The sequence below is a fragment of the Colletotrichum destructivum genome, chromosome 5, assembly GCF_034447905.1.
Source record: "Colletotrichum destructivum chromosome 5, complete sequence".
Lineage (NCBI taxonomy): Eukaryota > Fungi > Ascomycota > Sordariomycetes > Glomerellales > Glomerellaceae > Colletotrichum > Colletotrichum destructivum.
The window spans coordinates 4,174,484-4,200,037 of record NC_085900.1 but is presented as its reverse complement, the minus strand read 5'-3'; the positions used below and the strand labels follow the sequence as shown (position 1 = coordinate 4,200,037).

The window sequence follows — 25,554 nt, the reverse complement described above, 5'->3', positions numbered from 1 at the left end:
GATAGGGATGAGAAAACAAGCTGTCAAAAGCAGCAACACACCCCAATTCGAGAAGCCGTCGAGATGATGTCACCCATGCCACCGGCCATAGACCCCCGTTCACTGCTGACCCTGTTGACGGACACCACAGGCAACGCCGCCGTAGTACGGGACGCTCTCCCGCCTCTCGGGCATCATCGGCGCCGGGGCCCGCGCCGAGGAGTACACATGCGCTCGCTGGTACTGGTGCTGGTGGTGCAGTGGCCCGGCGCGCTGGTGAGCGTAGCTGTTCTGACGGCGAAGATCAGGGTGGAGGACGGCATGCGGGGACATGCTCGAGTCCTCGTCGGGGAATATGGCCGCGTAGTAAGAAAAGCCACCACCGTGGAGGTCCGCGGGCGGGCTGGGCAGCGTGCCGTAGGGGCTCTGCGCCGTCACCTGTTGGTCCCACGACGGCCGCCGACGCTGCTGCTGCTGCCGTTGTGTCTGTTGTTGCTGGGGATGCTGGGGGTACTGGGGGTACGAGACACTTTGGTGCTGCTGTCGGTCGGCCTGTTCCATGTACGGGAGCTGCGGCTGCGGCCAGCTCCCCGCCGTGTATGGAGCTCTGTGAGCGTGCAAGTTGGCGGCCGCGCCGGAAAGATCCATCATGTCAACCATGCCGCCGTCCACAGCCGGCTCGGAACCGAGGCTGCTACTGCCAACACTCTGCGGGCTCATGGGATGGCCGCAGATGTCCGGATCCATGGCGTATAGGTCAGAGGTCATGTCATCTTCTACTCCTCCTCCTCCTCCTCCTCCTCCTCCTTCGCCGCCGCCGTCGGTGCTGTGATGCTGGTGTTGTTGATGACCGCCGCTGTCTTGGCTCCGGCGACGCGCAGTTCGCTTCTTGCAGTTGTACTTGGCCAGGCCCCACTTGTCGAACTGTTGGCGGTATGATCTCGTCCTAGATTCGGAAGACAGCGTGTGTTAGCTGGGCAATCTTGTTCTGATATCCATCCCATCCGAAACGTGGCAGTTGTGACAGATGCGGTCGCCATGGAATCCAACAAGGGGTTGACAGGACTATCCGAGCGGCATTTTTTTCCTGGCATGGAGACCGTCCGTTCCAAAGATAAAAAATAAGAAAAAGGATTCATAGGCCAAAAGGGGGGAGAAAAGGAAGAAGGGGTGAGACTGACGAGGCCTTGAAGTCGTGGTCCTCCTCCATGATCGCCTTGACCTGGTTCAGGGTCTTGTTCTCGTGGATATAGAGCCTCGTGATGTAGGCCCTCTTCTCCCTCCACGCTTTGGTCATTGCTCGGGTTGGAGACGAACACGCTCTAGACAATTCTGGATCATTCGTGGGAAAGAAGACCGGGCCGAGAAAATCCACGACGATGGACCGCAGGCTTTGGGTCGGCAACGATCAACAGACTCTGACCGGGTCCAAAGCAAGTTTGTTCGGGGTGGAACGGGGCACTACCTACCTCACTGCGAGGCCGTATATATGTCACCACGAGGCAAGGCTGCGTACCCATGACATTTGCACTGCGATTGTAGTCCGCTGCAATGAGGAACCTTACGCGGGTTTCCGGGGCTGACGAAAAGGCATTACGCTACATGTCTTCCGCTCTATCTGCCTTGAAGAGGGTCCTCCACCAACTGTCTTCGAGGCTACCAGGCGCTTCAAAAGATGTAGTTCGACCCTCGGCCGGTGTCAATTGTGAAGAAGGCAACACACTCCTCATTAAACGGCAACTACAGTGCGGAGGTCACGATCGACCAGGCAAAACTAAGCCTACACGACTCCGGGTGAGAGGTCCAACGAGGTGGGCGATGACAGGAGGCTAGAGACATATGGAGGGGCTTAGTATGCCTTGTGTATCACACCATCCTGCAGTCAATCCTTCACCGAAGTTCAGCTAGGTGTGCAGCCATAACTGTTCTCCGCAGACCGTCTGTTTCCTTGCCCCGAAGTGCAAGGTTTGCGATACCGGCGACCTAGTAGTTTCTACTTTTAGCTGGGTCACATTGAACGCCCGGGTTAGAACTGCCCTTGTAAAAGTGGCTTACGCTGCATCCCAAATAAAATGCCTTGCTCGAGTAAACAGGACGTGGCGATGGTTCTACACTGTTGAAATCGGGCTTCTCGCTGAGATGCAGAGACCCACGCGTGATGCATAGGAGTCCCAGCGCTGTGTTTTGGAAGAAAAAAGTTGTTGAGGCACATGGTTACCTATTCTGACAATTAATTCTCCTGTCGTTCTCTTCAATCGCGAGCCATGATGTGACGGAGAGCATAGTGCGTCGTTTTCAGAAAAGCCAAAGAAAAGCAGTGATTGATTAGGGCTACTATATAGCATGACCGTAAAAAAGAAATCAGATTGGTATCCTCCAAACGCATGTGCCGAAAAGAGGCCGCAGGAACGCAAATGAACGTCAGGCTGTGTGTGTGTGATGCTCGAAAGTGACGTGGCCAATCAGTAATAACGATGCAGTGCAGTCGAAGTCATCTGCGCTGGTCCGCCCCGGAGGCTACATAACGAGGCAACCGGAAAAGGCACGCAACTCGTCACGTCTTCCTGGCATTCGCCTCACTTTGATAAAAGCAGGGCGGTTGACAAGGCTCTTGACGAGGTGGCAGACTAAGCCTGCAAGTGTAGGGGTCTCAGAAAGGCGAGGGTGTCGTGCGGTGCGAGGCCTTAGACCTTCTTTTCATCTACAAGTGCCGTCGTAGCAGGCGCAGGTGCAGGCGCGGGAGCAGCCGTGGCGCTCGACGATGGGCCGTCGACCGGGCTCAGCAACTCCGGGCTCGCGGTTGGGTCGGCGCCAGTGACACCGGCCTCTTGTACCGAATGGCCAGACTGGGGGGTCGCGACGGGCGCAATCGCAGGCATCTTCTCGTCGGATCCAATAACCGGCGAGGTGGGCGACGATACGGGCTCCGCAGGTCCAGTCGCTCCCGCAACGTTCTTGATGATCTCGAACCACTTCTGTGCGTCGGCAGGGGTGTGCGCCTGGAAAGCTAACTCCGAGGATCCGGTGAGCTTTGAGCTAATCGATTTGCTTCTGTCCTTGCCCTTGACGTTGAACTTGTTTCCGTTGGGAGCTCCAATCACGGCATCGGGCAGATAAATGGACAACTCGGGCTTGGGATCAACGCGGGCGTTGTCGGAGTCCTTGAACTCGTGCAGGAACTTGGCCGGAGTGACAACGTAGTATCCGGTAGAGTAGCCCCATGAGAGCTTGTTACGCGATTTGCGCTCCAAGGAACCCTCAATGAGAGGCTTGACGGCGGAATGGTCCATGTTGGGGAAGTTGATGGACTCAACTGAGCGCGGGGGGTCGTTGGGGTTGACCAAGCGGTCGCCGCTGCGGGAGACGAAGCCCTTCCACTCGAAGTCGGCCGGGACCCTTTGGATCGCACCCAGCATGTCCGAATAGAGCGCGCGAGTCTTTTCCGCCTGACCGCCGGCCAACTGGATGAAGGCCTCCATTGCTTGCTGGACAACTTCGATGACATGAGCCTCGAAAGCCTCGAAGTTATTCTGAACAGCAATGAGGTCGTTCCGGTTGTTGTTCTCCTCCAGGACCTGCTTGTGCAGCCTGTGCAAGACACCTCGGTGGACTACGTAGGGGTCGTCAGATCCGTGCATCTTGCCGCCGGCCGATTCGAAAGCCGCAGTCTGTTGGCCGAGGAGCTCGATGTGCTTCTGCGTGGTGTCGCGGGCCTTTTCGACCTCCTTGGCGCCTTTCTGTGCGCCATGTGCCAACTCCTTGCCCTTGTGCTTAATCTCCTTGTGCAGGCGCTCGAGGATGGGGAGGACAGAGCCCTTGATGCTCTTCTCCGTCTCGAGATTGGTGTTAATAATCGCCTGAGTATTGGAGCGCATGTTCTCAAAGTAGCCCGCGACGCCGCCAAGGCTCTGGTCGAAGTGGTGGCCTTCTTTCAAAGGGTGGGAGATGACCTTCAGGGCCTTTTCATACTCTTTGGACTGGGCCCTGTGAATCTTCTCGACGACCTCCATGTAATCCTCCAAGTATCCGACGGCATGTTTCCAAGCTTGAAGACGCTCTGCGAGGAGCCCGGCAGTCTGCGCGTGTTAAGTTAGCCAGAGTCCGGAAAGAGCGCTCGCAGGAGAGTTGATGAGTGAATTGACGAGACTCGGACGATCCATCCGAACCAAGCCGGACTTCTTCTTGCCCAGAGCCGCATGACAATGGTGCTTACGCTCGTAGGGTCGACATCAGGAACGGCATCGTCGCTTAGGACAGACGAGTTGGTCATAATGGTCCCCGACCTCTGGGGTAAGGTCTTGGTGTCGGCCATGGTTGCGATGTGTTTGTTTCGTTGGGTTTTGCGTGTTAAGTCGTAAAGGGGGCCGTATAATATCGTGGTATGCTATTGGGAATATCCTTCAGTTTGCTTTCAGCTGTTGGTTCGGTTGAAAATAAGAGAACGCGCACGAAAGGGCGAGAGGTTATATTGTTAGGTTCAACGAGCGGACATTAGATTGCGTCCCATCCAAGCCCACGCACACGCCCCTCGCCAGTGACAAGTGGTAATTTCAACACCCGCCCAAGCTCCCATGGGCCATGCCAGAAAGCGAGACGAATGACGTTCTCCACCCGCGCCAGCAGCCAAATGGCGGCACTAGCGCCTGGCTCTTGCACCGAGATTTTGCTTGCACGACCCCCAAATGTGGAGCACACCCCCTGTGACGATCTCGACTTTTTAGGGGATACAGGTAACAGGAGGGGAATGTATCCAAGCCTTTTTGCTCCTGCCGACAGACAGTTGCGGCGCTGTTCTGTGCTGAGACTTGCGATCATCGACTTAAGAGAGCCTACCTACCTGGCAGGAATTCTCTCATCACCACCGATTCCCATTCGTGGCGTCATCGGTCGGTTGTGCAGAGCCACGCTAAAAGAGAGAATGGCCAGCAAGCACTTTTCTGCAAGAAATGACGTCAAGGGCGAGGTGGGCGGTCCCTTGGTTTTCCAACGCACGATGGCGCTAGATGAGATGACACGATCCCCCCGTCTGTCTCACCATCGACGTTGTTAGTACATCAACTGCTTTTGAGACTTTCTTGCTAACACAAATGTTGAAATGAAAACTTACCCGAGGCTACATTGACAAGGGTATCCTTTCTCTTTTTTACAACCTTCTGGGCCAGCAAGCGACGTCGCTACATACCAAAAGTGACGGCTGCAATGACAGCAAAACAGGGTTGTGGTCTGGACTCTGACAGATTGAGATTGGGCAGTCAGGCGAATCTCGCGCTCTCTATAATCCAAAAGTCGACCCTCGACCCTTCTTCAGCATCATGAGACAAGATGTGCAACCAAGTCCACAGTCGAGATGGGTTCCAATGTTGTTGACGTTGATCTCGTGCTGAGAGGCCTCCTGGGAGGACCGACTTGTGTTCGCATTGCACTTGTGCCACTCTGAATCGTAGACGGTGGTGATACAAACCACACCCTTGGGAAACGAAGCATTCCATGCCCATGTCTAGGGAGCCTACAGGCTGTGTCGATGCATTTTCGAGGGTCATACATCTGAGCAGGGACGAGCAGGGACAATACCAACGGCCAGCACTAATGCCACAACTCGTTCCCGTACCTTTCCAGCGTAACTGTTATATGCACAGAGAAAGAACAAAGGCTCAGACGAAGGAGGCAGACGCAAGCGTCAGCATGCTACCCAGCCTAGTTTTTTTTTCAAACATCTCCCGCGCCTATGCCAGGCTACACCATCCTTCGCCCATCTCTGATCGAGGCGTCCGACATCGGCCGGCCACAGCGACATCAACGCCATTCCGGGGGAGTGGTGGCGAGCGCGGCCCTTGCCTCTGAGTTCGTTGTGCCGAGGCATTGCCGTCGGAGGAAGGTTGAACTGCGAGCAAGTCAACGATCTGTAGTCTCCCAACATACCGACCCCGTAGTTATGGACTAATCAGTGATATCACATCTCTTCGACAACGGACACGAGGCGCGCGCTTGGCGTTTTCACGAAACCTCCTATGTTCGGAATTAGATCTTCGTTTTTGTCATATTGGTATCTCGCATTCGACAAAGCCGCGCTCTAAGCGGCGGGTATATCGTATAACCATGAATACCCTCCCCGTTTCGCCCCTATAGTGAATCCCTTTGAAACATTGCTCAAACCGTGTCTTTGTGTACCCGAGCAGCCGATGAGTCCTGGTGCCTTCATGGCGCAAATCTATAACCTGTGAAATTCCAAAAACCCTGTCCCTGGTTGATTTCCCTTCTCAACCTTTCAACGCCAATACCATGCCTGAAGTAGCGCTTGCCGCTCTCTGTAAATCGTTACGTAATCAAATGAGTTGGGTGAAAGAACCGCGAGCCAGAAGCATTCAGTACACCCTCTCCCGTCCTTGAATAAGATGTAGTCGACGGTCATCATTGCTTTGGACGGCCTGGAGCAGATTGCTCATGCTCGCGGGGCGATGCCATGAGCGGTGAGAGCTGCCCGGTGATGTGGGCTCGCTTCCAGCACCCTCATGGGATTCTGGAATCATACTAAGCGGGTCGGCAATGGGAACTTCGCTCGCCGGAGGTGTGTTCGGAGCGCTCATTGCGGAGAAGTAATCTGGGAGCGCATCGCTACTACCTGCACCCCGTCGGAGAGGTGTCTTGACTGCCGTCGTGTAACTAGGCACCTTGCTTAATGTTGCCATGTCGGGAAAGTCGAGATGTTCCGGCGAAGCACGACCTGACGAGTGCGAGTTGGGGTGGTCTTCGGCACTGTTCTGACGCGTCAAAGCAGTCGAATGTGACTGCGAACTTGCCCCTGTGGGCACGGATGTCGGAGCAGCCACATCCTCCGTAATGGCGTTCAATGAGTTGAAAGAAGTGTTGCGATGCGTCGGGTCAAGAGAGACGTTCTGCAAACGCGACGAGAGAGCGGCAGGGGCGACACCATGGCCATTCATCATGGCAAAAGACGCAAGGTTCTCTGACGAGCCAGCACGGGACTGGGCGTAGAAGGGGCTGCTGAAACCAGACTGGACGCCCGGGGTCTGAATACCCGGAGTCTGGAAACCCGGGGTCTGAAAACCGCTCATGTCGACGTCTTCGTACAGCTGGTCGAGGACGTGCTCGCCGTAACCAGGCGGCGCAATCCTGGTGATCTCGGCCTGGGCGGGTGCACCAGGGGCCTGGTCGACGAGAACACCATGTTCATCAAGTGGCATATTAGGAGAAATGAAGATCGAGACAGGCAAAGTAGCGCGCAGCTGGGTTTTGTTAGATTGTTCCGGTTATAGAGAAAACTGGCCGCGTAGAGCTTACCTCAGAAATATGACCATCCGGGTTCTTCAGGGCGACAACGAGCTTGAGTTTGTGGCGGACTTTGATGCCGTTGTGGTTGAGATCCTGGACACATTGCCGCAGTCTCTTGGGCAAATTCAGCTTCTTCTCCACCAACCATCCTTCCTGTCCTGTGTCTTCGATGGTGTCGTGCCAGTGCTCGTCTCGGTCGACGTCGAACTTCCAGTTAGAAACTTCTCGTTCAGTCCGGTGCTCCTTGAAAATGTTGCCCGTGGGGCCTTGTAATGTGCATTCGCGGATTTCCAACATCTTGACGGTGATGTCTCCCATTTCGAGGCCCTTCAACAAGGGTGTGAATCGCATCTGAAGCGGAACAGTGGCCCCGAAAACGACGGCCTTTTGCGGAATGATGATGGAGTAGTCAACCTTGTTAGGCCAGATGTTCTCGACGCTCATGGCGTGCAGAAATTCGAGTGCGGCGGGTTCGAGGGTGCGGATTATGCGCAGCGCCTTGTAAGCGTGCAGATCGTAGGCGAGTTTGCCGCGGGCGACAGTAGCCTTGAGCTTGTATGTAATGCTCGCTTCAGGGATGCCTTCGACACTCTCGGGTGTGTTGCCTGGCAACGTGTACTCGAACGGCCACTCATAGTTGCCGGCCGGCAGAACAGTGTTCTTGCCACCGGAGCCGCCGACGAACGGAGCCCAGCGGTGTTGGAGCAGGGTGGTGGTCTTGTCGACCTTTTGGCTAGAAACGCCGGACGCGGCCGTTTTGGAATAATCCCACCTATTGAGGGCGCAGGTCAGCGGACTGATCTGCAGAGAACCGGGAATAAGGAGGGACTCATACGATAGTCGGTGGGTGCCGGTCAATCGGAGGTGGACGTCCTCAATCTTCAGCGGCGTAGGCAGACACAGCACAACCACGCCCTTGAGAATCTGACCGGCAGACTCGTCCTCTCCTCCGCGAAACACAATGAAGTCATTGTCTAATCTGTGGAGCAGCCAAAATTAGCGAACGGCGCATGTCAGGAGAGGGGCAGAGAGGGAGGGAGGGAAAGAGAAAGACATCGGCAGCGAGTGAGACAGGAGAGTCAAAACGAGACGGGACGGGGAGAAAAGGTTCATCCAAGAGACGCGGGGCATAAGGACGCATACCTGATCTCAAAGAGCGAAGCAGCATGCTTGCCCGTGACGGTCGAAAATGGGTTGAAAGAGGGCATCTTCAGAGGTTAGAGATGACATAAACCAAGCGATATGCCTGGTCAGAGGAAAGCAGCCTGGACATTAGAGAAAGGGAGGTCTGGAGGCGGGCTTGTATTTATCGACGGAGGGTATTTTCTGGGTACGAAGTACATTGATGAAATCAAAGGTGGGCTATCAAGCATGCGCAAGCAAAAAGCTCGCGCATTCACCTCACAAACGGGCAGCCCACCCTCGTCTGAAAGTCCAAGGGTGGGAAGTGGAAAAGCCCACGCCCACGCCTTCGCCCTCGCCCTCGCCCTCGCCCATGCCCGGACGACGACAGCCACACCCAAAAAACCCACAGCCCACACCCCTCGGTGGATTCGCTCTTGGTGGGAGTGGTGGGGCATCCATGGCCCGGGAGAAAGATTAATGAGGTGTGTAAAGAGGTTCCTTGTTCAGGGTCCCTTGGATGGAGAAAGGATAAGGAGAGAATGGGATCATAATAAACCAGGAGGAGCCCAGGCTCAGTGAGAGCCGGTACGTACTGGGTCTGTCGCTGTATCCGTACACTGCCTCCTGCTTACAGGTACACAGGAAGGTTGCAGGTACTTGCCCTATGTGCTGTAGAATTTTGGGTTAGGATGGTGAGGGTTAGTGACAAGCGGCAGCCACCACGCCATTGGCACGATTGTCTTGGTAGGCGGCCCCAAACGGAGCCGGGAGGGCCATGGCGAGCAAGAAAAGAGGAGGCACTTCCAGATGCAAGGCAAGAATGAGGTAAGGTACCGGATGATACGTGCGCTCTGCCCTGTCACAGACTTTGTACCCAGCCCTGCCTAGTGGGAGGGTACGGGAAGAGAATCCCGACTCTATACCGACTGATACTGTGACAGTCAGATGGAAGTCAGAGGGTCACCACACACTCTCTATTAGCACACAAACACTCAGCAATCCAGAGGCTTGAACCTTAACGAGAAGATGGGTGCTTATCTTCCCTTTGCCCTGTGTGTGCAAGCCGAGACATGGTTTCGGCCTTGGTGCTGTTGGATGCAAAGTGGGATGAATGCCCTCCCTTGTCGTACACCACTCATGCTACGAGCAGAAGGGGGGTGGGTGAATCATGGTCAGTCTCTCGGTCAAACCAGATATCTGAATAAAGTCATGACGAGCGGACGCGACCCATTTATTCATTGTGGTTCCGTATTTTTGGTTTGGTGTGATCCTTGCCAAGCTAATACCCGTCGCGTGTACATCGTATACATCTTTGGCGATTATGAAGATGATAGCGCATTTTCACATGAAGTCGGCGTTGCAACTAGTTTAATGGATGCTGATGCTGGCTGAGCTTGTTGTCTGACCCTTTCAACGCTACCACCAACACCACCATTTCGCTATCCTGCCCTTCCCAAACGAGATTGTGTGCTCGCGTCTTGGATCGGTTAAAGAAAACGCCTGGCTTTTGCCGATTCGGTGTGGTGCGTTGTGTGACCGGCTTGGCACCTCCATTGGGCGACGCCCGCCGCAATGCAGACTACCTGGTGTCGTGAGGCGAGCAACTGATCATGGATTTATCCCATTAACAGGTTTCTCGTCAACTTGCGAATGTTCTATGTGTTCAAGACCCAGACGGCCTGCTTCTCTAATACCCTTTTGACCGGAGAGGAAGTATTTGGTAGCCAGGTGGCGCGTGCCGACTCGAGATGAGCAAACAAAAAACAGGGAAAGTGACAACGACGTGCGATGTGGAAAGATCTGAGCCGATGATGAGGATAGCAAAGCGATGAGAAAGTGTGGGAAACTCAGCTGGAATCGAAACACACAAGGTTCAAGCGCTTGCACTTGCGTGCACCTAATTCGCGCGGAAACATCTTTACGCAATACAAACAAGTTCGGCACATTCAGTGTGAAAATTAAGGTGTCCGCGAAGCCCTACAGATACAGAAACATCTGCCCATTTTTCAGACTGTCGTCGTAAGTGCAAAGGGAAATAAACCTCAGATGCATCACGCCTTGTTAGAGGAAATCCAACAGACGTCCGTCATTGTGTCTTGTGCGGCAAGTCGGCAACTCACAAGAGTTACAAGCTGGTTAGCACTCATTCTCGCAAGCTGCTAAAGTCAAGAGACACAAGATCTAAGAGCGTGATACAGAAGAGAGACACGCCTGAAGAAGAGAAAATTCACGCAAAAAGAATGTTTTTTAAAAAAAAAAAAAGGAAGCACACACAGACGGTGTTGCCGCCGCCCTGTTCGTCTGACGGATAAGGCGACGGATGCCCGAAGGACACCCGACGCCACTGATTGGCCCCTGCATGAGTCGTGCGATGGGATGGAAGCCCGATGGAAGCTGTGGATACTTCCATCTTCCCTTTTCTCTTCCCTTCCCTTCCCTGTCAATTCCAGTTCCAAGTGACGACGCCCGGTGTGAATCTGATGCGGAAACACAATCAGACGCCCGCTCTCGAAAAATAGCAGAGGCAAGACCGGCCTAGTGGGTCCTCGCGTGGGATGAACGTGGTTCTTGCCCTGGAATCGCGGTCTTCCTTCCGTCTATTACGGAATGCTGCGTACTAGGTGCTGTACGTGCGATGTACACAGCAAGCGTTGTCTCACTGCTGTCTCTTCTGCCTTACGACTTGCTGCGCTGCGACTAGCAACATAGATGCTGACCCGCGCTCGATATCCCTGGCACACCCTCCGCACACACACACACAATGACGACCTTCAACAGCCACCGCAGCTAAGACGCAACCTTGGCTAACGATAGGACGCCAGTAGACCGCCTCCAAAACGCCATCGTCACCAAACGCGGCTCTGACGCCCAACTCACGAAGCTATGCTATATGTTCACATCGCATAGGGCCAAGGCTTGTGAGCTGGACTATCCTCTTCCGATACGGAGGTCCAAAGCCACTGCCCGTCGTGTCTAGCACGCCGCGCCCCTCGTCGCCTGAACCGGGCAAGATTGGCAACCCCCACAGCCGTTATCGACAATGGACATGGGCAGTGCCTTGAAAACTGTCGATGGGGTGCCTCCAAGATGATCTTCTCACAGATGCATCCGGCAGTCATGGGCTTCACCTGTCATGAGACTCGTGAGGCGACCACCGCGGGGTAAGAGATGCTACCTACATCTGAGAGACGCCAGCTTGGCCCGCAGTCCGTCGTTGCTTGTTTCAAGCAGCATGTGTAAAATTGAGACCTGCGGCTGCACAAGACAGTCCAAATGCCATGGCTATGGCCATGGCGTCCCTGCAGCTCCAGGTGCACCTGACAACCATAATCTCACGATGTCGTCAAAAATGGGACGGAGATGCTCGCGGCATTCCGCGCCCACTGTCACACGGGGAATCCGGCAGCTCGTTGCCGCACATCTCCCTCCCCTCCGATCCTGCGCCTCATGACAGGCTTGGGTCTGTCTCGCTTCTTGCTGCAGTGAGCAACCGTCTCAGTTGGGGGCGTGACCCCTCCGTATTGGCATCTGCAGGTCGGCGGGAGCCCGATGCAAGTCAATTTATCCAGCTCTTCTGGAAGGCCCGTTTCCACAGGCTGGTCTCCCGCATGCAGCATTTTCAGCAGACAAAGACCTTCCAGACCATCCCAGACCTTACGCCCAGCAGCTAGCCGCCTACTGGTCTGGGCATCGCATTTCAAAGGATCCAGCAACCATTGGAAATCCACTGAGCTGACAGTGCTCTTCACACCCCTGCCCGGAACCCGGTTGGCTGCTTACATGGTAGATGATCGTCGCCAGGAGAGAGAAAGAGAGAACGAAAACACTTTGGCACCTGGACCCAGACCTGGACCGAGCCTTTTGCCATGACCCGTGACAATATCCTTTTGGACTCCTAAGGTTTCGGCGACATCTCCACCGATAAGCATCAGTTATTGGTTGCTTTGGAGCCAGGATCCCTCCGTTTCTCGTTGCATCTCGAGGCGAATGTCTGGATCAGCACTACGGCTCTCATTCTCGAGTGCTGGCCTATCAACTCACAGTGTCGCGGTTGTAGCGCTTCCGCCCGCACTTGATCCTGCATGAGAAAACACTCGATACCTGAGCCAGAAATCAATCCATTACCATACGATTCGGTGGCCAGCGCCATTTGCACTGCAACTCTTCTCCATGCGCGAGGGCTTTGAACCACCAAGAGCCAGCAAGAGACAGGGAACAATGGGCCTCTCACCGACTCGACCATGTGGAGTTTTCGCTGAAATTTCGTCGATGGCGCCTTCAACCCTGCTTCTCTGTCCGATTCCGACTAATTCCCTCCTTTCGGTGGCTGGCGACCAATAAGCGCCGCGCTAGGATCAATGACTCCGAGATAACGACAACTTGCGACGAGCCAAAATTCACCGTGCAGCAGTCCGAAGCCGCACCGAGCCTGGACCTGTGCCGACTTAAATTCGAGATACGGAGGCGAGTTTCGGGCCTTTGCCACGGCAGCATCTCGCAATCGCTCATCGTCCGGCAAGTTCCTGGGATCTAATTCTTTTCGGTTAGACTTCCTTGGTAACGCAGGGCACATGTTTGCAGAAAATCATATCGGGGTTGCGTCATCAGCAAACTTCAACCTCAAGACTCGTACAGCGCCCGTTGACTCAATGAACGATAACCGCAACCACCCGCCGACTCAGCCAAGCTTTCTTGTTATATGTCCACCGTCGCTATTACAGTCCCATGCCGCCGGTCCCTGGGAGTGTCCCAAGCTGGCTACGTACGCATCTATGTATTTTGCGGCTCAGGTAGGTTGGACGATTCGTTTCCGCAATGAGTACTTGATACTCAAGTATCCCAGTCGAACAGCCCGCCTAACCTGCGCTGCCTGCGGGCGGATAACTAGCAGGAGCGAGCTCAAGCCATCATCCATCAATGCCCCGCCTGCAAGGAGCGGTTGTCCCGTCAAGCTAAGATGGTGGGTGCTGCACTGCTACAGAAGGGCCGCAACTTGATTTACAAGGGGTTGAAGTCCAACATTCCAAGATTTCTCAAGACTACCCTCCGTAGTGTCTCGACGGCCCAGCTCGCCGATTGCCGCAGATGACATCCACAGCCACGGGCACCCACCCAATTAGCCCTGAGGCGTATGCGGATATAGCATCATGCCTGCTCGTGGGCCTCTTGTCAGATCATCCAGCGACCCACTGATATCAACTTGACACCTCCTTTTGTGCATGTTTTTGTACCTGGACTGGCCTGTCTCATCCCAGCGCACATCATGGCCTGAGCATCGTGCAAAGCTCATGCCTGCCAGCAGCAGAAATGGACTGAGGGTTGTCGGAACTGAGCGGGTGCCGGTCGGACATGATGCTGAGCCGCAGCGTTTCCGTGGTGTTGGCCTCCCCTCTTGCAAGCATATTGTAGCGAGAGTGCGAAAGGCTCGCTGGCAATGGACCGAATGCCCAAACAGACCCATCGTTTCAACAGCAATCGAACCTCGATGATCCATCTCGGGCACCAAAGCTAGGTTGAGTCACGAAGCTTAGCCCCATCTCGAAATCTCGCCAACTACCGCTGGCGAATCCCCACTCGCGCCGAAATCTCCCACCTTCGGCCCTTTGCAGCGGTGAAAAAGAAGGGGCCGCGCCGCACGTCTCACACATGTCAAGTGTTGTGACTACGAACTTTGATACCACAGACCCTCTACCTTGGACCATTCCGACCTCTAGGACGCCTACTTTCGACCACGGTTGTGGAGCTTTCTTCTTCAGCCTTGCCTCCTGGCTCCCGACTTCTCAAGCCCCCTGGCGAGCGTGCAGGCATTTAAACCACTCAAAGTGGACCATCTACCCGTTATCTATGGCCCACAGGCGACGGATACACCAACACCTGGCCATTTGGAGAGGGGCTTCACAAATGCATGGCTATAGTTGAGAGAGAGACAAATTAAAAAAGGATTCTGCATTCATACACGTGGATCTCAACACGCCTGCATGCACCTCAGACGCTAGATCAGCATCTGAGCACACATGCGGCGGTACAGGTACTAATGCAAAGTGCACCCTTTGCGGCTGCACCAGCCCAAACAAATAGCCTCAGAAGGTTTCGGTCCAACGACTCAGAGCTTCCTCTGCCAGTATTGCTATCAAGGAGCACCGCGTATCGGACTTGACGACATGAGGCCACTGTCAGCGACATGTGAAAGGGATCCGCTCACTGGCGGCGACGACGTTAGCAACGAGATGTGTTGCAGGACCGCGACACCCTTTCCCTATGGGATCCGGGATACCTATCGCGTATCAAATCACTAGTGGGTACATCGGGAAATTCCTCTCCCTGCTTTTTCAGCAGAAAGCCAATGACCCATTATGGGCCTTTTGAAAGGGGACCATTCGTCTTTCACCTTCGAAAGTTATGGATCGCGTTCCAGAGCATGTGCCGTCTATCTATCTCCTCGGTCAACGCTGCTACACCTTGCGGCCAACCATTCGACTTCCCCTCCCGGCTTCTTTTCGTCAACGTGGATCGGGAAGCTCTTCGGCTGGTCCATCCATTCCAGTTCATCCCGCTGCCCCTGCCTGGTGTCCGTTCCAGTCCGCCACAAACGGCCACCCGCCCCGTTTGTTCCCATTGACATGGGCAGGCGGCAAGGCACCGCGGCGAATAGCGGCCGGCGAAGCGGCGAGCCGAGTGGTGGAACCCCCACGCACCGTGCACTCACACCCATGTCCACGCTCACGTCAACAGGCATCACCACCCGAAGGACGAAGGACGACGACGTTCAACGCAGGTCATACAGGCCCCCCAATAGAAAATTAGACCACACATATGGATAGGTCAGAGGCGTGGCAGTGTAAGTTGCAGACTCTGAGTCCCACCACGGAGCCGCATCTTGATTTTCTGCCAGCCGATGTGAATTCGTGTTTCCAGAACCAGAAAATGGAAAAAAGAGACGGGAGGAAGAGAAAAAAGATACACTGGCTCCTGAGCTCAGGAAGCTCTGACATACCGACTCTCAAATCACATGCCGATCGCGCGTCATGATCATCTCGTTACTCGAGAGAAGCGCGCATCAAGGGTTTATTGAGGCGAAACGCGTTTCTACATACCCAGGGATTGGGTGATGCAGCATGGGACTGAAACGAGGCGGTAAATGCTTTTTGGACACTGTTCAAGATGATAAAATGTGCAGAGCAATGATGCTTGCTTGGCTAGTCCTACACCCAAGTTCCAATGCCGGCAACAAAACGGAGACCCGTCGACTAGGATGGTTGAGATGCGCCCTCTGTCGGTACCGGGACGTCACTCGGCCTGTTCCACGTCCGGATATGACCTTTGAGCAGTGCATGTTAGCGTAGTGACACTTTCCTGTCGGCACAAGGTCAACTTACCGTTCTTGCAGCTCGTGATGATGGCTTCCTCTGTGAATTCAAGCCAGCAAAGTGGGTGGGTATCGACTGCTTTGGACTATAGCGACGGTATCAGCAACCCAACTTCTCTTATCTCTGTCAATGGAGAGGTCGAAGCGCAACCTACCGAGACAGGGGGCAGCATGGCGATTCTCGCGCGAGGCTCGACGGGGTGGACGATGCTGCCTTCTTCGTCCACGACGCCTCCAGACAGCGTAGAGTTGGACCGAATCCGACTTGCCGAAGTGTTCGCTGTTTCTTGTCGCTGCAGGGGGTTGACGAACCGTGAGGACACGGAGCCCCGGTGATGGACGGAAGCCTATCTCGACAGTCAGCTTTTCCCGTTTCCTGTGTCCCTGGCGCTCTTCGACGCCTGACTCGAGCCGACAACGTACCGCCTTGGGACGATGCAGCATGCCAACGTTAAAATCCCACAAACACAACCTGCAATCCTCGCCAACACTGCCGAACCGGTAGTTTCTGTCGTCGCAGCGCCACGGGTCGAATGCCACCGATGTCACCCATGACTGGTGACCTTGGCAGCGCGCTACGATGGCCGAGTCCACGACAGACCAGATGGAGATCAGGTCGTCCTGTCCTCCTGTCAGCACGTATTTGCCATCCGGAGACCACGTGACGCAGATGAAGCCGCCGTAGTAGGAGTGGTAGAGATCAAGCAGTCTGTGATTTGTCAGTAAAAGTTATTCCAGTCTTACATGGCATCGCAAACCCACTCTTCTTTCAAGTAGTCAATGATGCGCAGCGAGCCATCTTCCGAGACCACTGCCAGGTGCCGGTTGTCTGGGCTGAAGGCAAATGCATTGATGCGCTGGTTCGACAGTTTCCATGATGCCACCGGGTTGGCCTTCTGATTCTTGGAGTGAACCGACTTATTGATCTGGATCTTGAGGTTGTGGTTGATGCCGTTAGTTGAATCGCTCTCTCCATTCGTTGATCCATTTGTTGCTAGCTCATCCTCTGGAGAGAACTGCGCGTCCTCCTTATCCTTGTCGTACACCACCAGCGAACCGTCCATGTGCGCCGCTAGGAAGAGGGACTCGGAGCCGGGAATCCACCTAATCTCAGAGACGGGCGTGCCATTGATGATGCCCTAACAAAGTCAGTACGTCTACCGGCCACCCAAGACCTACATTCGACCTACGTTCTTGTTCAAACGAGTGTATCGTTGCGAAACTGGCTCCCACCAGATAATTTCACCTGTAGAGAACCCCATAATGACATCAATGTGTGCGATGTTCTTAGTGATTGGATTGACGTCGTGGCAGAGGCAGTGAGCCTTGGTGAACAAAATCTTGGTTAAATAGTCGGCCTGGAAACGTGTTAGTATATATCGCTCGTATCAGTCCGGTTTAGACTCCCAACCTTTGTTGGCGACGACAAGTCCAACCATTGAAACGCCCGGTTGATGTTGGCAAAAGCAAACACACCGTCTGTGGGCCTTTCCTGTAGTTTTTTGGTCAGGCTTTCGTTGACAATTACTCTAGAGATGAACGACGAGTTGCTCTTAGTCATGTTGTTCTTGGGTTTGGCCACTTTCTTCTTGGCCGCTTCCTTAGTACTGGCCGGTGCCAATGCCGTGTTGCCGTCGCCAAACGCCGGAGCAGACACCATAGTCAACGACGTCGGGGGCGCGTCGCTGAGAGAGCCGCCACCCCCATCGCTGCTGAGCCCAGCCTCGGTTGAGTATCGGCCCTCGTTGGGGTGTTCTTGTATGTCACCTCCCAGTGATAACGTTGTGGCGGAGGAACCTTTGTAGAAGAAGGGCGGCGGGGCGCGCAAATCGAGGCTTATGAGGGAGAGCTTGGTCCCGGCGGTTGCGGGCTGCGGGCTCGTCGCAAGAGGATTCGGATTCACGACGGGGGCTTCGGATGGGTGAGGCGGCGGTGTCGCGAGGTGGAGATCTTCCTTCAGCACGTAGGTGCCCTCGCCGACCAGAAACTGGTATTCCGGGCCCTCGGGGTTGGTGAGGATGTTGTTTGTCTCGATCATGGGAGCGATGCCGGCGCCGATGGCTCCGTAAGCGCCCCCGTGCGAAGGGTATCGCGGGGGAGGCGGAAGAACACTGGAGATGTCGCACGAGGCGCAAGTGTCAGCCGCGAGTTTTTCTTGTTCATTACGAACTTCGTGGGGGTTTGGCCGTCTGCACGAGGAGCGGGTTGTGGTTGCGCAGCTCTAGGCGTCGCACAGGTTGAAAGGTAACCAGCAACCCAACTGTGGGCAAGGCAAGGCTTATGGGGATACTCACAACATGGTGGGCTGTTCAATCTATGCGCTCCACAGTCTACGAGCGGTCCAATTGCGAAGACGGCGATTGATTTCGAACTATGATGTCGGCAAGCTGCAGCGCAGAGTGAGAGACTCGCGACGTGGCACAATGTTTTGGTAGTGACTTTGGTCGGGCGTTCGGGATGCCTCGTTGGTCGTTGGCTCCGCCTCACGTCACTGACTGACGGCGACGGTGGAGGTTCTGGGCTGGGTCTTTGGCGCAGCGGCCGGGGGTAGTGGAGTGTGTCGACGAGAGGAGGCAGATAGCGACAATGAACGTTTTGGGAAGGTCGCACGACCGAGCGACGCTGATGGCTTTCGGGGGCAGCTCGATGATCAGACGGCGAAGAGGTCAGGCGGGGTCGTGGACGCCAACGACCAGATGAACTCAGAAACAGCCGCTGTGCCGTGGTGTGCGCAAATGAAGTGAGGCGTGTCACGAGTATTAATGGAGAGGTGAAGTAGAGGTTGGTAGGTAAGGTAGGCAAGGTTGGTTCGTGGCCCAGGTGTGCCAACCCCAACACAGAAAACACACCTCCCTCACTCGCCCTCGAGGCTGCGTCTCGGTGTGGTTCTGTTTATGGTTCGACCCCCGCCCTCCCATTGCCCCGGTGCCATGTCCATCCCCTGGCATGAGCCATCCAACGTGCAGTGGTGGCCCATGAAGTAGGCGTGGGAAGGCCAGCCTGGGGTCCGGAGAAGGATTGTATCGATGTGAGTGGTGGAAAGAGGAACTGGAGGGGGGTGGCCACGGGGATCCAGCAGTCAACTGTGGGGAGAGCGCGACGCAGTCACATTCGTAGGCGCCAGGCAAGTGTCCCTGGAGCCCGGGTTTAATCTGGTGAAACTGCTTCCCCTCCTCGGAAGTGTGGGGTAAAAGTCGGAGGAGAGGGAAGAGTCCCAGGTCCTTCCGGAGTACTCGCCCGACGAGACGGCATCTGTCTAGCTACACCGCCAGCCATGGCTGCGGGCACTCGAAGACGGCCCCGGAATAGACCCTCGTCGTGATGGTAACAGCGTCTCAGAAAGTGGATACGCGGGCACGACGTCACTGCGGACTCGGCCAGGTTGGATTAAGTTACCTTAGCATCTTCAGGTTCCCGACCGTATTCCATGTTCGCGTGGACTTTGACGACGTGGAATTTGAACAGTCAAGTGTTCTCTGCTGTACAATGAAAGCAATCGTATATTGCTGCCGAGAAGAAACCGACCTAATAGATAGGTGTTTACGACACACCGGGAAGTTTGAGACCATAGGGTCAGAGACAGCTAGTGGCGATGATGGAAACACAAACGCTCCGAAGAACATAATCGCTTGAAACTCTTGAGGAAGACAATGAGAAAGACAGCTAGCTGCAAGACAAGACGACGCTTAAGATCCGAGGTGCCTGAGCGCAAAATGAACCCACGCTGCACCTTGCGGTTGATGCTTTGTAGTTCAACAGCGTCTTCGAGAAGAACTCGTAACCAATCAATTCGCGGTGTTCAACGGTGCAGGTTAGAACTCGAAACTACAGTCAATATCCAAATGTCTTACTTCCCTCTTCTCAGTCGTGCAACCGCTAGCGAGATTGCCAGACTCATCCGTTCTGCCTTATGTAATCCACCGACGCTCCTTGGCTGGCCGTCTTGCTCGCTTATCACGTCCGAGTTTCAGCACTGATCCGCTAATCGACTTTTCTTCTCAGCGGGTCTTGCATCGTCACGCGTGCTAGTGCCGCCGAGCTACCAGTGTCTTCCAGCGGTGTCCCCCACCACCAGCCATCCCTGCAAATCAGGTCGTCACTCGAACTGTGCCCCCCGTCCACCTGCGGATTCCCGTCCTACCCGCTTCGAAGCTTCTCTAAGCCCGTCGGGCCAATTCGATTGCAACTGCACGCAAACCCAGCGAGTCCGCCCTGACAACTAGCTTCCATCTCTCAAAGCTTTGCTTTGCCTGAGTTCATCACGTCAATACTCTCGCACCACACAACCGGTAACGAACCTGTCATGGCATCGCAATAGAGCCTCTTGTCTGAGCTTCGATAACCTTGGCTATGGCTTCTGGTAGGTGGCCTGACGGGCAGCTAGCTATGCTCAATTCCGATGCTCCTGCTCCAAAGCTTCGAACTGACCATTCCCTCCTTCTTCTAGTACGCATCTGCGTCTGCGGTGACGAGGGCACTGGCAAGTCCAGCCTCATTGCTTCGCTGGTCAAGGACGTCTTCATTTCCAACAAAATCCAATCAGTCCTGCCCTCGATCACGATCCCTCCCCAGCTTGGCACCCCCGAGAACGTGACGACCACCATCGTCGACACCTCCGCTCGACCTCAGGACCGCACTACCCTCCGCAAGGAGATCCGGAAATGCAACGTCATTCTCCTTGTCTATTCAGACCACTACAGCTACGAGCGTGTTGCTCTCTTCTGGATGCCGTATTTTCGCTCCCTCGGCGTCAACGTTCCCGTCGTTCTGTGCGCCAACAAGTCCGATCTAACGGGTGAGGGGAACACGCCTCAGGTTGTGGAGGGCGAGATGTTGCCCGTCATGTCCGAGTTTCGCGAGATCGATTCGTGTATTCGCTCGAGTGCGAGGGAGCACCGAAACGTCAACGAAGTTTTCTTCCTCTGCCAAAAGGCCGTCACTCACCCCATCGCCCCGCTGTTCGATTACAAGGAGGGGAACTTGAAGCCGGCTTGTGTCGACGCGTTAAAGCGGATATTCTATCTGTGCGACAAGGACCAGGATGGATATCTCAGTGACCAGGAAATGCACAATTTCCAGTCCAAGTGCTTCGACAAGACTCTGACTGCCGAGGACCTGGAAAACATCAAGCTCTCCATCAGTAAAGCAGTGCCGAGCCTGTCGACTGAGAAGGGTATCGACCAGCGAGGGTTCTTGCAGCTGAACAAGATCTACGCTGAGAAGGGCCGACACGAGACGATCTGGATCATACTGCGCAAGTTTCGCTACACGGACAGCTTGAGCTTGGAAGATAGCTTCCTGCATCCCAAGTTTGATGTGCCAGAGTATTCGTCGGCAGAGCTGAGTCCCGCAGGTTACCGCTTCTTCGTAGACCTGTTCTTGTTGTTTGATAAGGATAACGACGGCGGCCTGAACGACAAGGAACTGGAGGCCCTCTTTGCGCCGACGCCTGGCCTTCCGGCCTCCTGGATTGAGACCTCTTTCCCGTCTTCGACTGTGCGCAACGAAGCAGGCCACGTCACTCTGCAGGGCTGGCTCGCTCAGTGGAGTATGACCACATTCATGGAACCAAAGACAACGCTTGGATACCTGGCCTACCTAGGATTTGAAGCGGCGACTGCTCGAGAAACCACCACTGCTGCTCTGAAGGTGACGAAATCGCGGAAGCGGAGAAGGCGCCCTGGGAAGGTAGAGCGTAACGTTGTGCTGTGTTACGTCTTGGGTGCCTCTGGGGCTGGCAAGTCGTCGCTCCTGGACGCCTTCCTGAACCGCCCTTTTGACAACTTATATCGGCCAACGATTAAGCCACGACGTGCTGTCAATAGTGTCGAGCTTCCCGGCGGCAAGCAATGCTACCTAATCCTGGAGGAGCTGGGTGAACTCGAACCTGCTATACTGGAAAACCAGGCCAAGCTGGACGCATGCGATCTCATCTGCTACACGTACGACTCTTCGGATCCCGATTCCTTCTCTCACATCGTCGAGTTGCGCAAGCGCTACCCGCAACTGGACGATCTTCCCAACATTTACACGGCCTTGAAAGCAGACAAAGACAAGACGACGCAACGCAGTGAGATGCAGCCGGACACGTACACCTCGAGCTTGATGATGAGCACACCCCTGCATGTCACTGTCAAGTGGTCTAATATCAACGAACTATTTATCACTCTGGCGGACGCGGCAACGAACCCCAGCACGGCCTTCCCACGCAGCGAGGAACCGCCTCCGGATAGGACCAGTTTGTATCTCGCCTTGGGGGCCACGGCCTGCGCCGGGGTTGCCGCCTTCATGATCTGGCGGCGGTCAACGACGTCCGCTTAGAGAGAGACCAGGGTCCAGGCGCCTTCTTTTTCACTTGCATCTGCCGGAGTTGGCGCGATTTCGCAGTCTCATCATCCACTGGTTGAAACACAAATAAGATACCCAACTCCACCCTAAATACTTTTACATATATATACTAGGAATTTTAGTCTCTAATTAACTTAATACTGACATCCTTCTCGTGTCGGTTGCTTATCTCTCGTTCTGATGTCAACGCTATGCATGAAGTTGTTGCTTGAATGACATGGCGTTGTCGACACGCCGTATTTTGAGCTCCTTCACGGCATTGCCTCGCCAGCAGGATCTTCCGAACTTTGGTTTCGGAGAGAGCATCGTCTGCTGAAGTGGAGTTCACCTCGAGCCGGATCACTCATTCCTCTACCGAAAACCTCTTAAAAGGAATGTTGCCTCAAACTCACTACGTCCAGAGTGATCAGACCACTTGATTTTTCAATCAACCCTGGTCCTTAGAGTTGACCCCCTTGCCGAAGAAGAGCTCTTAGTCAGGGTGACTGAGACTCGTGGCTCAGTCGATTGATGGCGATTATCCTGGGGGAAAGAAACATTGGAAGAAGCACAGCACGCAGCAGAATTGTTGTCTCCGAATGTACTGATTTAACCTAGTCGGTATCCAACGCACGAATGCTTGCACAGTGTCGTCAAGTTCTGCTTCTCACAGTAGTCTGTTGCGAGCAATTTGGGAGACGGGCGGGGGATACACCTCTCATCGCATCGTGCCTGTATCTCTGCTTCCAGTATGGAAAGAAGTGAGGCGCATGGCTGTAGTGACACCCGCTTAAGCTTAACTGGTCCTGTGTAGAACAGGGCAGTTGGGCAAGGCTTAGCTACATATTTTTAGGAAGAAGAGGGTATTTCAGGTTCGCTCACTGTTGTGCAATGAAGGGTCCAAAGTGCGCTGCCATTGTTCCTATCGTCTTCGTCTTCTTCCATTATTACCTACTTACACGCACTCCCGCATACACTTAGTCGATGGCAAACCAACACACACACACACACACTCTTCTCTCTCTCTCTCTCTCTTTTTTTAGTAGAAAAGTCCACTCCATGCAAGGACGTCAAATGGAATACAGCGCACAAATGTATGGTACTATGCTTTTAACAATGTTAGAACTCACACATCAGGGAATACGGCCCAACTAGACCATTTTTAATTCCAAAATCAGCTTCAGGTCTTAGCGGTTATGCCTTAATGTGGTTAGTAGAACTCCTTACAGCCTCTAACTGGCACAGGAACGCACGTATTTAAGTTTTTTCCAATTTAAATAGGCAGCTCTCTTACTTTAACTAAAACGCCTTCAGCCAGGCTCCTTCTTTACTTGCTGCTTTCTATCTCTCCTAAGCTAATAGAAAGAAAGAATGTCCCTACACTTATATTTATGCGTAGGGAGATGTAATACACAAATTGTGTGGGCCGGCTGCCCGGCTACGTAACGCTCAACGAACACCAGTACGCAACCCAAAGTGTATCAATACAAGACGCAGACACTGCCATTGCTGCAGGTCTCCTTCTACCATCTTGAGTATCCAGTCAGCCATGTCATTGTGCATCGAGGAATATAACAATGCCCCACACTAGATAGATGTACGCGCTCCAGGTATAAAAGTCGCGGCTGGCTTCGATTCCCAATGATCCGGTCATGTTCAAAGACACAAACGCTTCAACAGAACTGAAAAGCCGCTGGCCTGTTTTATTTCCTTGCCAGAAAGCCAGCCACATCGACCAAAGCCGAAACCAAGCGTATGGGAAAGAATTAATATCATTTACTCGTGTGGCTGTTTGTACGGCCGTGTGCTCAGGAATTCGAATCGTTACCATACATGAAGAAGTAAAGAACTAAAGAGGAAGCAAAAACAACTTGGCAACCTCGCAATTTTCGTAAACCTCGTAGCTGACGGGGAATCCAGATAAGCCTCATGTAGCACAGCGCGCACAACCTCAGTCCATACCCGTCCGTTACCCGAACCTGAACCCGTGTCGTTACCCAGCATCCAAGCAGTTAGTCAAGAATACAGAAAAAGCCCCGATGTCTCCAACGAGCATCGTACGCTTTTGACCCAATGTACAGCCTTGTCGAATTCCGTTCGCCCAAATCGCCGTATACAGATGATTCCCCTTTTTCGTTTCGCCTCATTTCGTCTCGCAAGCCACGCATGACACCGCCACGAGTCAGTCGTCGAAATATCAGTCACACAGAATCTCAGTTCATCAGCCGGCCGCCGTTAACCGGTATAACCGTCCCCGTAATCCACCTCGACTCGTCGCTAGCCACGAACGCGACAACGTCAGCAATGTCCTCGACGGCGCCCAGCCTCGCCTCCGCGGGCGTGAGCGACGCTCTCTCCAAGTCGGCACTCCGCTGGTCATCCGGCAACGAGTCAAACATCTCCGTCTTGACCGTGCCCGGGCTGATGCAGTTTACCGTGACGCCGTGGGCCTGTCCCATCTCCCGCGCCGCAACGCGAGTGAAAGCCTCGACGGCGGCCTTGCTGCCCGCATACGCCATGCTGCCGGGGCTGTCAGCGCGCGCCGCAACGGACGAGATGTTGATAATGCGCCCGCCGGGGGCAATGTGCGGCTTGACGGCCTGCATCATGAAGAACACGGCGCGCGTATTGGTGTCGAAGATGCGGTCGTAATCCTCCGTCGTTGTGTCGTCGAGCGTCGCACTGAGCGTCGCGGCGGCGTTATTGACGAGTATGTCGATCTTGGTGACGCCGAACGCCATCATCGTCCGCTCAATGACCTTCTTCTGGTGCTTGGAGACGTCGGCCTGAATGGCCGTCGCCGAGGACCCACAGGCCTCGATCTCGGATATGACCTCGTGGGCCTTTGCTATTGAGGATGTGTTTACAAACGTGAAGGCCACCTTCAGTCAGGCGAATCATACGAGTACCATCTTAGCTGTGGTCCTTAAACCCCCGAGACAATGACCAAGAAACAAAGGGGAAAAGCTGAGATTGATAAGACGCACCCTGGCCCCTTCTCGCGCGAGCTTCAACGCGATGGCAGCGCCGATGCCACGCGCTCCGCCAGTGACGATGGCGACCTTGCCTGACAAGGACATGTTGGGTGGTGGGAGCTGCGGTAACGGTTTGGTCCACAGAGCAGATGATGCGCGCCTCGCGACGCTTTCGCTGGTCTCTCCCTCGCTGATCTGGGGCGACTGGCTTTGCTGGTGCTGCTGTTGCTGTTGCTGGCTCAGCGCCTTGCTCAGATGAGACTGTGATAAAGGCACACTGTCAGCGTCGATGTCTGATGGCATCCTCGACCGGAATGCCGGTGTAGTGCAGCAGAATACCGGCAGAGTCTGGCCCTGTAGCCAATGCGTTACGGCTCGGAAAGCCATTTGACTGGGATCCGTAGTCATGGCATTATCTTCAGTGCGTGCGACGTCCATGCAGTTATGCTGCAGCGGTTTGAGAGGTGTGATGCGATGACGAAAACCGCTTGA

At 54.5% G+C, this 25,554-nt stretch overlaps 8 protein-coding genes across 8 annotated transcripts; 1 reads left to right on the top strand and 7 right to left on the bottom strand.

The window, feature by feature from the left end:
* Position 1: 1 nt before the first annotated feature.
* CDEST_08816 (Putative Clr5 domain-containing protein) lies at positions 2-1,444 on the bottom strand. Its single transcript, XM_062924975.1, has 2 exons — positions 1,161-1,444; positions 2-925 (listed from the first exon to the last, which is right to left on the bottom strand). Exons 1-2 carry the CDS (start codon positions 1,274-1,276, stop codon positions 100-102), a joined length of 942 nt encoding a protein of 313 aa, XP_062781026.1. The 5' UTR covers positions 1,277-1,444; the 3' UTR covers positions 2-99.
* Positions 1,445-2,283: 839 nt separating this feature from the next.
* On the bottom strand, positions 2,284-4,497 carry CDEST_08815 (Putative pleckstrin domain, PH-like domain superfamily, AH/BAR domain superfamily). Its single transcript, XM_062924974.1, has 2 exons — positions 4,193-4,497; positions 2,284-4,055 (listed from the first exon to the last, which is right to left on the bottom strand). Exons 1-2 carry the CDS (start codon positions 4,289-4,291, stop codon positions 2,664-2,666), a joined length of 1,491 nt encoding a protein of 496 aa, XP_062781025.1. The 5' UTR covers positions 4,292-4,497; the 3' UTR covers positions 2,284-2,663.
* A 315-nt stretch (positions 4,498-4,812) lies between these two features.
* Positions 4,813-5,663, bottom strand: CDEST_08814 (uncharacterized protein; the record flags this gene model as incomplete). Its single annotated transcript, XM_062924973.1, has 4 exons — positions 4,813-5,005; positions 5,087-5,209; positions 5,271-5,476; positions 5,637-5,663. The coding sequence occupies 4 exons, from the start codon at positions 5,661-5,663 to the stop codon at positions 4,813-4,815; spliced, it is 549 nt and encodes a 182-aa protein (XP_062781024.1).
* Positions 5,664-5,989: 326 nt separating this feature from the next.
* On the bottom strand, positions 5,990-8,607 carry CDEST_08813 (Putative arrestin-like, immunoglobulin E-set). Its single transcript, XM_062924972.1, has 4 exons — positions 8,413-8,607; positions 8,105-8,248; positions 7,279-8,041; positions 5,990-7,223 (listed from the first exon to the last, which is right to left on the bottom strand). Exons 1-4 carry the CDS (start codon positions 8,475-8,477, stop codon positions 6,342-6,344), a joined length of 1,854 nt encoding a protein of 617 aa, XP_062781023.1. The 5' UTR covers positions 8,478-8,607; the 3' UTR covers positions 5,990-6,341.
* A 6,933-nt stretch (positions 8,608-15,540) lies between these two features.
* Positions 15,541-18,645, bottom strand: CDEST_08812 (Putative WD40/YVTN repeat-like-containing domain superfamily). Its single transcript, XM_062924971.1, has 8 exons — positions 18,055-18,645; positions 17,172-17,871; positions 16,951-17,118; positions 16,523-16,899; positions 16,184-16,469; positions 15,916-16,107; positions 15,771-15,846; positions 15,541-15,712 (listed from the first exon to the last, which is right to left on the bottom strand). The coding sequence occupies exons 1-8, from the start codon at positions 18,057-18,059 to the stop codon at positions 15,642-15,644; spliced, it is 1,875 nt and encodes a 624-aa protein (XP_062781022.1). The 5' UTR covers positions 18,060-18,645; the 3' UTR covers positions 15,541-15,641.
* Positions 18,646-18,652: 7 nt separating this feature from the next.
* On the bottom strand, positions 18,653-19,383 carry CDEST_08811 (uncharacterized protein; the record flags this gene model as incomplete). Its single annotated transcript, XM_062924970.1, has 2 exons — positions 18,653-18,701; positions 19,157-19,383. The coding sequence occupies 2 exons, from the start codon at positions 19,381-19,383 to the stop codon at positions 18,653-18,655; spliced, it is 276 nt and encodes a 91-aa protein (XP_062781021.1).
* Positions 19,384-19,930: 547 nt separating this feature from the next.
* Positions 19,931-22,253, top strand: CDEST_08810 (Putative small GTPase, EF-hand domain, EF-hand domain pair, EF hand associated, type-2, MIRO). Its single transcript, XM_062924969.1, has 2 exons — positions 19,931-20,120; positions 20,208-22,253. Exons 1-2 carry the CDS (start codon positions 20,111-20,113, stop codon positions 22,079-22,081), a joined length of 1,884 nt encoding a protein of 627 aa, XP_062781020.1. The 5' UTR covers positions 19,931-20,110; the 3' UTR covers positions 22,082-22,253.
* Positions 22,254-24,300: 2,047 nt separating this feature from the next.
* On the bottom strand, positions 24,301-25,500 carry CDEST_08809 (Putative short-chain dehydrogenase/reductase SDR, NAD(P)-binding domain superfamily; the record flags this gene model as incomplete). The annotated part of the gene is made up of 2 exons (XM_062924968.1): positions 24,301-24,969; positions 25,075-25,500. The coding sequence occupies 2 exons, from the start codon at positions 25,498-25,500 to the stop codon at positions 24,301-24,303; spliced, it is 1,095 nt and encodes a 364-aa protein (XP_062781019.1).
* Between the last annotated feature and the right edge of the window lie 54 nt (positions 25,501-25,554).